At 48.6% G+C, this 12500-nt stretch overlaps 1 protein-coding gene across 4 annotated transcripts in view; it reads right to left on the bottom strand.

Annotated features, from left to right (window-relative positions):
• The window catches only part of LOC119109937 (TOG array regulator of axonemal microtubules protein 2), a 50369-nt gene extending 38266 nt beyond the window's left edge, over window positions 1–12103 (bottom strand). For 2 of the 4 annotated variants that reach the window (XM_037233686.1, XM_037233692.1), the window contains exon 1: window positions 247–960. In XM_037233686.1, coding sequence (XP_037089581.1) covers window positions 247–513 — 267 coding nt within the window. In that variant the 5' untranslated portion in view covers window positions 514–960. Of the gene's footprint in view, window positions 1–246; window positions 962–12031 lie in introns of those variants that run through there. The other 2 variants (XM_037233706.1, XM_037233698.1) reach the window with 2 other exon arrangements.
• Between the last annotated feature and the right edge of the window lie 397 nt (window positions 12104–12500).

The following is a 12500-nucleotide window of genomic DNA, read 5'->3' as shown; positions in this document are numbered from 1 at the left end:
CTTCCCATCTGCCTGAGGTGCGGAGCCACGACACCCCGTCCCTGACAGATCCTCGGCCTGAGCGTGACCGGTGGTCACCGCGCGCGCGGCTGCTGCCGAACCACGAGCCCGAAGGCGTCAGCCGCCCCAGCTGCTCGCCGAGCGCACGTCCGAGCCCGCCGCGGCACCGAACCCCGCGCGCTTCCGCCGTCGATGCGGCAGGCGCGGTCGAGGCCCACGTCCGGCGAGCCCGGCCGGCCGACCCACCTGGCGGTGCCCGCCCGCCGCCTCCTGCCGGCGCAGCGACTCGGTCACCTCGCGCTGCTGCAGCGTCGACACGGACACCTCGTGCTTCTGGAAGGCGGTCACCGTGATCTCCTGCTTGTTGAGCGTCGGGTGCGAGCGGAAGCGGCGCATCAGCATCGAGGTGGGGCGCACGTTCAGCATGGGTAGCCGCACCGGCGGCATCACGTCCCGGTTGTCGGCGTTGTCCGAGTCCGAGCTGAGCATGACGGAGCGGTAGCCGCACAGCATGGTGCGCGGCGCGCCCTCGGCCGCGCCCGCCGGGGAGGACGGTGGTGCACGGCTCAGCGTCGCCTTAAGGCTGGCCGTGGGGTGTGAACGCCTCGGGCCGGGGAAGGGGTGGAGCGGTGTCGGGCCGGCACCAGGTAGGGCAGCTCCTGGCGGGGATCAGGTTGGGACAATCTCAGGTCGAGAGCGGATTAGGATGGTCTCGTATCAGGAGCGGATTGGGGAGATCAGATTGGGGTGGTCACGAGCAGCGGTTGCCGCGGCCCGCCAGCTCCGAGCTGTTCTCTGGCAGGTATCCCCTCCAGCCTCCACGTCCGTAAGCGCGCTTTGCTGCCAGCTACCTCCAAGTCTCCAACACTTCGTCTTTAACGTATCCACCGCCCGCGGCTTAAACAGCCGTCCGCTGCTGCACAGTCCGCACCGTCCGCACCGTCTGCACCGTCCGCTGCCGCCGTCCCGGGCGTCCGCCGCTCGTCAGCTGGCCGCCAAGCGCGCCGCCGTCGACACCGACGCTCTATTGATCGTCGCCGCCGACGCGCCGGCATCCAGCGCCGGTGCCTGCGCTGCCTTATGCATGACGGTCGGCTGTGCGCTCGTGACCGTGACGGCGGGTCGTGCCCGGCGCCAAGCGGCGGCGCGCGGAGAGGCGCGACCTATGAAGCTGGCGGCGGGCGGCGGCGCGCGCTTCACATGGGCAGCGGGCACGCCATTGCGGGGCATGTTGGGGACGGGGAGGGGAGGGGTGATGAGGTATGCGGGCCCGCATGGTGACTGGTATGACGCATGGCTGGCAGAGGCGAGGAAAGAGGTGGGCTCCTACTTACGGGGCAGATGGAGGGGAGGGGGCAGGATTATCCAGGGGGCTTCTGAACAAAAGGAGGCATTATCGCAGGCCTTCTCGGATTTGTCGTTTTCAAGCGAAAGAGACACCGAGGTTATCTGTTCTCTTTTCAAGCTGTTACACGTATCATTGCCATGCAAATAACTTTCGATAATTTAAAAATGCAGCATAGACGCCTTCTGACTATCCAGCAAAGGGCCTCTCTAGCCTTCTGATGTATAGAGAGGCTTACTTATTCGGAACAGGATGCTTCCGAGTCATGAAAGGCCCCCAAATCTAGGCAGTTCTAGCCAAATCTTTATCCCGAGACGGGGCATCTTGAACCAGAGCTGCGGCCATCTGATGCATGGAAGGGTATCCAGTTCCAGAAATGGGGCCTTCTAGTTCGAAACGGGGCCTTCCAAGCCAGCAAACGGACCGCCTTAACGTAGCATTGGACCTACTTATCTAGAGTATGGGCTATCATATTTATGAAGGTGGTCTCATGATTCAGATAATGGGCGTATCGATGTAGAAAAGGGTCTTCTGAGCTTGATTTATTTCTCTACGGCTCAGCTGTGGGGACTTCCTTGATGTCAAGTGTGGTAGTTTATGAGCAAGTGCAATGCCTTTAGTTTGGAAAAAGAGACCTAAAAGATAGGGAAAACACATACTCTTGCCTCCTTGCCTGCCGAAAAGGGACGAGCAACTGTCCCTCCTGCCCCAGCGCTCTGTTGTGCCACTCCAGATTCTTGCTCTGATTCGCCCTTTTTATAACGCGGGATGACAGGAGAACAATGCGAACCCCCTGTTGTTTGGTAAGATAGAGCCTCGCGGAAAAAAACAGTGGGTTGTTTTCAACCAGATCTCGCGATTGGGGATAAGTTATTAAAATGGGAATAAAGGAAGGAGAGAGTGGGGTGAGTTATATCATGTCCGAGAAGTATCGGCGTGATTTATCCTAAATCTATGCGACAAATGGTAGTCATGAGTCGTTCAGCTGACGCACAGCAATTCGCTGTGTTTTTCAGTGCACTTCCGGCCGCAGGCATGCATGCGTCTTGAGATAAACGAGACAGATCTGCTTTTTTGAGTGGTGGAGAAATGCATGTGTCATACGCGCTGCAAAGCATTTGGCACCTGCTAGCGAAGGATTTCAGGGTGGCGCGGACGTTTTCCCAGATGCGAGTGCTACCCATTGCATCAGCTGTGGACGTAGCATATTGATGCCATATACCGGCGATGTATATATATATATATATATATATATATATATATATATATATATATATATTATATATACCGATATCGTTACCAATATACAATTCACCGGTATCATCGATGTGATATACGGCGACTTGTTTATGACTGGTCTACTTTAACGATTGATTGACGTCATTCCCATGATTCATTAGCATCTGGACAGCAAGCCGATATTTACATTGTCAATGCAGATTCACAATTCCACCTGAGCAACGGAAATTGAGCTGGCAGTAGTCGTAAAACATCAAACTGATTAAGAGGGCAAAACTGTCTTGTCGCAATCACGACGAATTATAAGATAACACAGACGAGCGTGATTGGTCGACATGTCTTAAGGGGAATGTTCCACATTTGGAGATATTGAAGCAAGCACCAGATATGATGAAAACCCTTACCTATAACCACTGGTATGCTTCTAAGTAGAAAACACTGTTCTAGATAAGACAATTGCTCTGTTAAGTAAACGTACCCCTCAATACGTAATTGTTTGATGACAGCATCGTACATTGCACAATACTGATTGAGGGCCAATCGAAGGCTGTTATATCTGGAAGTCGTGCTCACGAATTCCAGATATGAACGGTTTGACAGCGATATTCTTATTGGCCTTGATCGTCGCACGGATAATAGAATGGTAGAACTTGAATGGCGTTATCATGGCGTCATGGATAACTGGATGACCTTGAAATAGTCTACCAAATAGTCGGCACATCTTCGCGGGTGTGACGCCCAGAAACTAGAGGCGTTTACGTCTTGAGAAGGGTAAGGTTGTGAACCGGACCAAATGGTCTTCAAAATGGCTTTTTCAGTCCAAACCCCATACAAATGTGGAGCATTTCCTTTAAGGCACTCAGTTTGCTTGCGGTGTAACTTGTTCTATGAAAAAAGCTTAAGCACAACTTCCCCACTATGTGGTACAATTAACCCGGGGTGGGGCAGGTTGTCCCGCTGAAAGGGGTTCATTCAGAAACCACTTAACAAAAAACGAAGGCGTGCTATCCAAAACTATACCGCCACATATGAAGCTGAAATATTTAGCTGTCCGCACATGTAATAATCTTTGACCTATCCAGAGTAGCTATAGCAGGAGTCTCCGCTCAGACTAAAAACTGGCATACCTTTTCCTACTCTTCCGCATTTTGTTTGCGCTAGGTAAATAATTCACACTATTATGCCAGGTCAACCTGAACCTGAGCCTGAAATCACACTATTCCAGGTTTACATGACAATATTTACCCAACCATGCCAAATAGCAGCATGAAACTTACACATTCGTTTTCGCCCCGCTGAATTTTATTCGCATTATTATGCAGTTTTCTGCTTTTTGAAAGCAATTTATGATAAAGTGCCTCGTTAACACGCACCCAAATGGCCGGCTGAACACTGCCCGCTCCGGTGGGGGGGAATTTGGTACCATTTCCTGAGATTTATTTTAAAAAACTAACGGAACTAGACACACCAAATGCACAGAGTTGACTAGCATGTATGTTAACTCACTTGTGTCAACATTTGCGGATTTGAGGCCGTGACCTTTGGCTCATAAAAGGTCAAACAGGCTCAAACTACAGATTGGTGTCCAAAGAGCCCTATGCAAACTCCTCATGTAGCCGTCTTGAACCTATATATCTTTTCTAAGCAAAATTTGAGGCGCTTATTTTAGGTCAGTGACCTTGTTTGGCCATTAAAAGGTGATGGCAACCAAAAACCTATCAGATTGTTTTTATTTTTGAATTTGAATAAGCGGCAGGGATTACGATAGACGGTATATTCCTATACAGTTTGATCTGGGTCATTTTAGGTGAGTGAACTTTAATGAGCTTTGATAAGCCCATGCCCATGTCTGTTGCTGTCCCTGTTATCAAAAAGAAACTGAGATGAGCATCAACAACTGCCCCATGGAGCAGGCTCTCGAGTAAAAAGTCAGGCGATATTGACATTGGCTTGACCGTCACACTTGAATGAGGTTCAATGGAATTTGTTGTAGGTCATCTTAAATTAAACTGTTTAATTGTCTTAAAAACTTCCCCAGAGATGCATGACTTATTTTGACGTGCCATGCAATCTTGCAAGGTACATCTCATTTTCAATACACCAAAAAATCCACTATTTTTTTGCCTACAGCTCCGAAAAGCTTGATGCGCTACGCCACAAGGCATACGAATGATAATGCCGATGTCAAAGTTAGCTGGTTCACATGCAGCAAATGATCACAATCCTGGTATCATTTAGTGCCTCTGCAGTGAGTCAAGTCGCTCTGGCTCTTGATGTGTCTGAGCGTTACATAGCACTTCTGGGATCGACATAGGAAGAATAATTTAGATGAATTAATGAGACAACCGACCGATGTGGGGCAATGCAGCTTCCGCCCAATCCACACAGCATGGCATCTCTTTTGTTTGTAGAATTGAGTATCATTGAGTGTATTGTTAAGATAAGCCATACAGATTTCAGATGTTGAACGAAACAAGAGGATTTAACGCAAAATATATTGGCGCGACCAAGAAACGTGGTTACTCATCGAACCCGACAAGAAATATCACCGCACTCCATGTGCCGTGCCTTTGACCGTCAACGGGCCGCACTTGAGGGCCGTTGACAAGTGACGCAAACTTATCCGCACTCTATGTGACGCATGACGTATGACGTAATGACGTAAGCAGACCGTCAGCGGGCCCCCACTGTTTACATTTGCACGTTTCATTTGCGCTAAATGGGAACTATGTGGCAAGATTCACTACTGCAATCCCCACGTGCTATTTGTTTTGGTCGCGAGCGTAGCTTTGTTCTCCTCAAAATCTGGACTGCGCCTGCTTTTGTGCGGACGTGAGAAGATGCCATTTTTAAGCCAATGGCTTTCCAATGAAGGTGACCTACATGGCAGTGTAAATATGCCATCGATTATCATGTCCTCAGTAAACTCTTTTGTTTGCGTAGCCACACAACTAAGAGAGTTACGGGCACCAAATGCTATTTCTGAATCACATGCCTGAAAAGTAGGCCCATGATTGGGAAAAACCGGGTATTCACCAATGACTGCTCCCGCTTGTTCCATGTCAGGCTGTCAAGTATGCACCAAGTCTTAAATCCTCGACTGTGAAAAACTTTCTGCAGTTCAAAAGTGTTCCTCGCACTGAAGCATGACAAGTATTAATCAATAGCATTGACCAGACCGCAACGCTGTAGTACGCTATTGTCACCCACAGCTTTAGGTGGTGCTAACTGCACCCTGCATGCGAGGCTAAAAATGCATATTTCACATACTTTTCCCTTCACTGTATCTGATCAGCAGATACACGGTTGATGTCGCTCGGAATGCATGTTGGGCCATCTATCGGCAGACTGGAAAACTAGTGGTTCTTTTTTTGTCCGCTTTTCCGTGTTGCCTGAGTTGACCGCGCATTCAGCCCGGCTTGAAAGAAACGACAATCATATATCTTAACTACCACAATCACATCGGCTAGAAACACATTTTCACTCCTCGACATCATAATAGTTTTGTGGCTGATAATTCTTTGTTACTCTAATTTTAACCTCGGGGACGCAACTAAAAGTGGCAGAAATCCAGGCGAGGTCGATATATGAGGGTAGGGCAGGACAGCTTAATTGCCTCAGCACCCCAGCCGACTTCAAAAGCGGCTCGCCTGCAGGGAAGATAGCGGTATCAAATTGAGTGCATGGCATGGGGATGAGACCCCGACAACAAGCAAAACCTTTCCAAATCTGTGTTTATTGAACTATTTGTTAACGCTGCGTAAATCACCACTGAGCTTTTAGTGGGCGGCATCATCGTCATAAGAGATGGCGGTCTTCCCTGAAACAGACCAACTGCAACAAAGGGTTCCCCAACTGATATAAGGTGAAACGGCATGGCACGCATTATTGGTCTCGCAACACCTATAACAGGCATATGACCCATCCAAAGTGACCCTTTCGCGCGGTTCCTGTCATCCTGTCCCAATGTCGTATCTTAAGTTTGCTGCTCGTAAACTCTTGAACTTAAAGACAACGGCGACTAAACAACGTTCGATGCAAGAAAATGCGCTACATACCCTCGCTAGTGATGTGTTGTAAGGAACTGGTCTGACTTTGGTAAAGTGGTAAAGAAGTGGTCTGACATTGGTAAAGTGGTAAGGAGCTGCAAGGCCTGCGATCAGGCCTTGCAAAGCATGAGAAAGGAAATCATCGTTCACGAGGTCAAGTTTTGACCACGGTATCATCAAAAGTTCGTATGGGTTTTCAACAAGAATTATTCGTGCTGAAGCCACCACCCGGCGAGGGCTGATGTTTTGCTTAATCACATCAACAGATATGGATATCAGTTTCGGCCGTGACAAGAGTTTGTGGAGCCCAGTAGACACATCGCAAATGCGAAATGGCTTATAAAGTTGCAGCGTAGGGTAGGCATGAAATGCATAACATGCTTGTGAAGGGGTTATTTGGCGTGACTTTTTTGCATTGCCCATGCAATGAATCTGCTGTGTCCAGGAGTGCAGCTTCGTACTCAGTTGGGGGCTTCAGTCCCTCCCATCGCAAACTTGGGCTCCAGCCCTCCCTCCCCCCCCCCCCCCCTCCAACATTGAGAAGAAAGTCATCTGAATCTGGGAAGCAACCCGTTCGTTAACGTATTTTAGGGACAGGTTGAGACATGTTTCACTGCTCATCCCCTTCGCCCCCCCCCCCACCCCAACCCCCCTCCCCACCCCCAAACTCATTCTGCTAAACTACGCCCCTGTTTGTGCCCACTCCGCATGGGGTTCTCGGCAGTAGCTGCATTTCCTTTTTCCTCTGGCACCATCAAGGCATACCTAAGGCACGTATCGCTTGGCGAAGTGCATCATATGCGTCGTCAGGTTTTAGCGTTGTTAAACACTTGCGGTAACAGTGAATTATTACGCGGGCAGTGACCGCAAAATATTGTGGTCCCGGCACCGCCGTACCATCACGGAATGTTCTGCTGCAACCGGAGGTGTTTGGTGGCTCATGCTATTTGTTATATAACAAAATATCACTAAAGGGATGCCTTCAAGTAAACGCGACCTACTCCTCCACAAAACTATTTTTTGCAAATATCTCCCTGGCATGCCCTACAATTGCGCCTAAATTTTTATCCATTATGGATGCAGTGGCATCAAAAACACGGCACTAGCTCTTTTCGCTTCTGCTTTAGGACATTTTTAGGAACACGGTACGGCACATCTGCTGTTGGTGTGGGCTGCAAGCCACAGCCAACCGCTAGATTCGAATCGAATATTGCAACACGCAAGACTATTGGAAATAATCTTATCATCGTTTTGATAATGTATGATAAGATTGTAAGCGAAAATTGCATTTAGCATGAAAGCTCCGGTCCATAATCTACTCGCAATCCGGGATGGCGCGCGACGTCATTGCTTAGCGGCAGCCGTCAACCGACGAATCAGCCAATCACGGACGGCGATCCGCAGCTCAGCGGCAGCCGTCAACCGACCAATCAGCCAATCACGGACGGCGATCCGAGCTCAGCGGCAGCCGTCAACCGGCGAATCAGCCAATCACGGATGGCGATCCGCAGCTCAGCGGCAGCCGTCAACCGACGAATCAGCCAATCACGGACGGCGATCCTCCACCTTACATGGAACATCTTATCACCAATCCGTCGCGCCGACGGAGCGGCGCGGCTCCCGCCGGGTGGCCTCCGCCAATCGGCGCATCTGCGTATTGCGGCCTAAGCGATTGGTGTATGTTTGTTTCAAGCCAAACATGTGCTTGGATCCAAAGGGTGGATCCAGGATTCCATAAGATTCTACGTTGATTTGATCATGGGATTCTGAGGCCTGGAGCCGAACACATGCTGACTACAAACACAAAACAAAAAGCTGCAAAAAGGCTGTAAATCGATCAGACCACGCCAGCGCACGGTCATGTGCTGCACACAATTGAAATATTGGTGCGCAGAATTGAAATAGTTTTATTTGGGGAAACATTGACCCCCGGCCTGGCACTGTGACGTTAGTTATCGACCTAGCAGCACACATCTTGGAACCAATCGTGACCGCTTTTCTACGAGGCTTTATTATTATTGGTTTTGCGATGGCCGGAGTGCCTTTCATCGACCCCACCCTCCCCAATAAGTTGAAATAGTTTGACTTTGGGAAACATTGACTCTTGACCTGGCATTGCAGGGTTGTTATTGACCTAGCAGCACAAGCCTTGAAACCAATCACGACCGCTTTTCTACGAGGCTCCTGTAGTATTGGTTTTGCAATGGTCGGGGTGCCTTTCATCAGCTCCACCCTCCCCAATAAGTTGAAATAGTTTGATTTTGGGAAACATTGACCCTTGACCTGGCATTGTGGGGCTGTTGTTGACCTAGCAGCACAGGCCTTGAAACCGACCGCTTTTCTACGAGGCTCTTTTAGTATTGGTTTTGCAATGGTCGGAATGCCTTTCATCGACCCCACCCTTTCCATATATGTTCGCGTTATGAAAAACAGCGAAATCACACGACCATTACCACTGCTGCGGCACACTGAGTCCCTAGGAAACACACGCTGAATTATTAGTGTAGGAACAACACACCGGGGGTGCTTTTTGTGCTAACTGGCCGCCGATGGCCTGATGGGCTTGGCGGACCGATTACCCACGACTGACACGGGACGCCATCCTTTCCTCCATCGCCTCTGGGTGACGTCCGTAGCGTCACATCCCTCGCCGTATCAAAGCTGCCCTGAGGTTGGCGGCTGACAGAGAATGAGCTGGGGTCTTCCCCATGTTATGTGTGGGCTCACACGCGCCTCTCCGTCACTTACTTTATGTCCTTCGTGTTATAGCCTTACCCTTTTCAGTCTGTCCAGTTTTAAGAAAAAGTGGGTGAAAACGGGTGCAGTTATTTTTCGGCATTTTTTATCAGCTCGGTCGCTCCGTCAAAGTCATTCGCGAAACTATATCCCTGTTCAGCATACTTATATTTTGTTCCTGAACGTGACTTTCAGTTAAGGTATGAAACTGAGGTGTTCGTGTTTTTTGTGGATATCTATCAAGCTCTCACAAATTTACCGCTCGAGATACATTCCAGATCGTTTTAAAACTTGGTATTATTGGCAGAAAGATGGTATGTTGAGTTAACAACCTTAATAGCATTCACCGTATTGCATTGCAATTTATCGTTTTGCAGTGTATTGTATTGTATTGCATTGCATTGTAATAAATATATTGCAATGCAATGTGCTCACGACCAAGAGCGTCATTTGGCCAATTCTTCCTGGCACATTGAAAGTCGTTACCTCAGTGCAAGAGCTTTCAACTCAAAATGCCGAAAAACCGAATGTCTTTCTTTCTTTTATCTAAAATTTGATGGCATTTCCAAAAGATCAACTTGAAATGACCTTGGGTGGTGAATCACGGGCTTTTCAACGGTAACGCTTCGTCTGCGATTCTTTGACCTAACTTGCCCCATGTTCTACATGTGAGCTATCGTACGGCTGTTGCATCGATGCTGAGTGATCATCTTTAGGTGGTGCGTGATGCATGTGAACTGCCAGGCGCGGATCCAGGAACCATAGGGAGGCGAGCTTGAATAATTAGCTGCGCATTTGACACGGGCTAAGCGACCGATATGGAGATAAGATTATCATGCCAGTATTGTTATCGAATGCCTCCAATAACTAAATGTACGCATGTAACCCATCACACATACAATAAGGCGGGGGGGGGGAGTAATGTCCGAGTGGTTCACACTTAGTACTCCCAGGTGGGGGGCTCAGAATTTTGGTTGTGCTATGGCCCGTGAGCGCGAATGTGGCCGATCCAACCGCTGTCGCTCCATAAAGGGGCGTGACGACGAAAGTTACTCTTAAAAGAAATTCATACAAGTAAGATACTTCTTACTCGCAAAAGCGATTTGGAGCAGCTTCATTGGGATATTTGTTTTGAAATCTGTCGGACAACAAATTTGTGTTTTTCTAAAAGGTAGTATCATGTACATCGTCGATGATACTTTCCATGTCCGCAAACGGGTTCAGAGTATCAGACAGTACCAGCGGGTGGATTGGGACAACCATTGAGGCATCATAAGTTAAAGGTTCTTGTATTGGGTTAACGACCTTTGATGCATCGGAAAGTAGGTACTGGTCGAATGACGTAGTAGCAAATAACAACCATGTTGACGGTACGCAATATTTCGGGCCGTGCCCATCCTTGAGAGTGAACATCAAACCTCAAGCTACATTGAAGGTCGTTAACCCAACAAAAGAGCTTTTAACTCATAATGTCGAAAGCGCAGGAACTGAACGCCGCTTTTTCTTACATCAAGTACAACTAGTTCAATGCCACATTTTCAGTCGTTAACATTTTCTACAAAACCATTTTTCACATTCTATCAGAACGCAACAGGACAAGAAGAGTGATATTTTGATACATAAGAATAACCCCACTCATTCAATTCTGTCAGCTGCTTTGTGTTCGTCGACGCAAAACTGAAAAGCGCCGGCTTGAAAAAATTCGCTGACTCGTCACCTTAAAAGGGTGATCCGACCAGTCACAGCAGTGTACCTGTGGGGCCAGTCGTCGCTATGATACGAGAAAAGCGTCTGTCCAGCAAAGGTTAAAAGGATAAACCACAGAAACGCGCAGGCAGCTGCTGTACAAGGCGCATCATTAGACATCGGATAGCGTTCACCTGACCCGGTCTAGGAGTGCCTGATTGACCCCAGATCCGCTCAGCTATGATCAAAGACGTGGCAAAAAGGTGGCTTTAGCTATATATCGCCGCGGTTTGCGAACACTATTTGTCTCATGAATTAAGCATTTGGAAGAGCATTTTGTAACCAATGCGCGTCAACATCAGACAAAAGTCTGCCGTTTGTGTTCCACGTAGCACAAAATGCGTAATATACGTGATGGCGTAACGCATACTGCAAAGTAATTTCTTGCAATAATGTTATTTATGTATTCTTGTACTGAGATCGCTGTCTCCGCATCAACCTGTTTCATCGTTATGCCGACGTGGACGTTTAGCATATGAGCCAAGATATCACATGAGGTCTAGCTTATTGGAGGGGCTCCCATTGAAGCTTAACACAGCAGCTGTCATCAAAACATCCCACATAAAGACGACATGTTCGGTCGACTTCCGCATTTCTTTCTTAATCCTGGCCATCATTATTTGCGAGTGGAATCTGACTTAATACAGCAATTGTAGCCACTAAGTTACTGAAACGCTTAACACAAATGAAGTATATGATATGCCCTAAGCCAAAGTATCCTCCACATCATAAATTGGGCATGACTCCTGGCGCCAGCACTTCTGCCGTGGGCAGTAACAGTACGCATAACGCACTTTTCTACACATAACAGCATACATTGAAACATAATATGCTTCTTTACAATCAGACGGACCGTGAGCGTCAGACCTTCCAGAACTGGAGCTTCACTCTACGTGGATAAAGCCTGTGAGCTCACCTGGCTCGACCTGAAGAGGTCCTGGTCAGACCTGGCTCTGCTCAGCGTCGGCATCTGGCTCCACCTGGTCGCCCTGGAACTGCAACAACACAGGTCTGAGCTGCACTGCCGCTCCAGTGGAGCTGCTCTAGCGAGCAAACCCTCGATGCAGTCATCAGAACGTTTGTGTGTGACTTATGTTCCTCCGATTATGATCACATATACAGACACCAGACACACACACACCACACACACACACACACACACACACACCCACACACACACACACACACAAACACACACACACACCACACACACACACACACACACACACACACACACACACAACACACACACACACACACACACACACACACACACACACACACACACACACACACACACACACACACACACACACACACACACAGACACACACACCAACACAAACACACACACACACACACACACACACACACACACACACACA

The sequence above is a fragment of the Pollicipes pollicipes genome, unplaced genomic scaffold (genome assembly GCF_011947565.3).
Source record: "Pollicipes pollicipes isolate AB1234 unplaced genomic scaffold, Ppol_2.1 Scaffold_2555;HRSCAF=2994_pilon_pilon_pilon, whole genome shotgun sequence".
Lineage (NCBI taxonomy): Eukaryota > Metazoa > Arthropoda > Thecostraca > Pollicipedomorpha > Pollicipedidae > Pollicipes > Pollicipes pollicipes.
The sequence above is the reverse complement of the archived record's forward strand: the minus strand, read 5'-3'. Positions and strand labels throughout refer to the sequence as shown.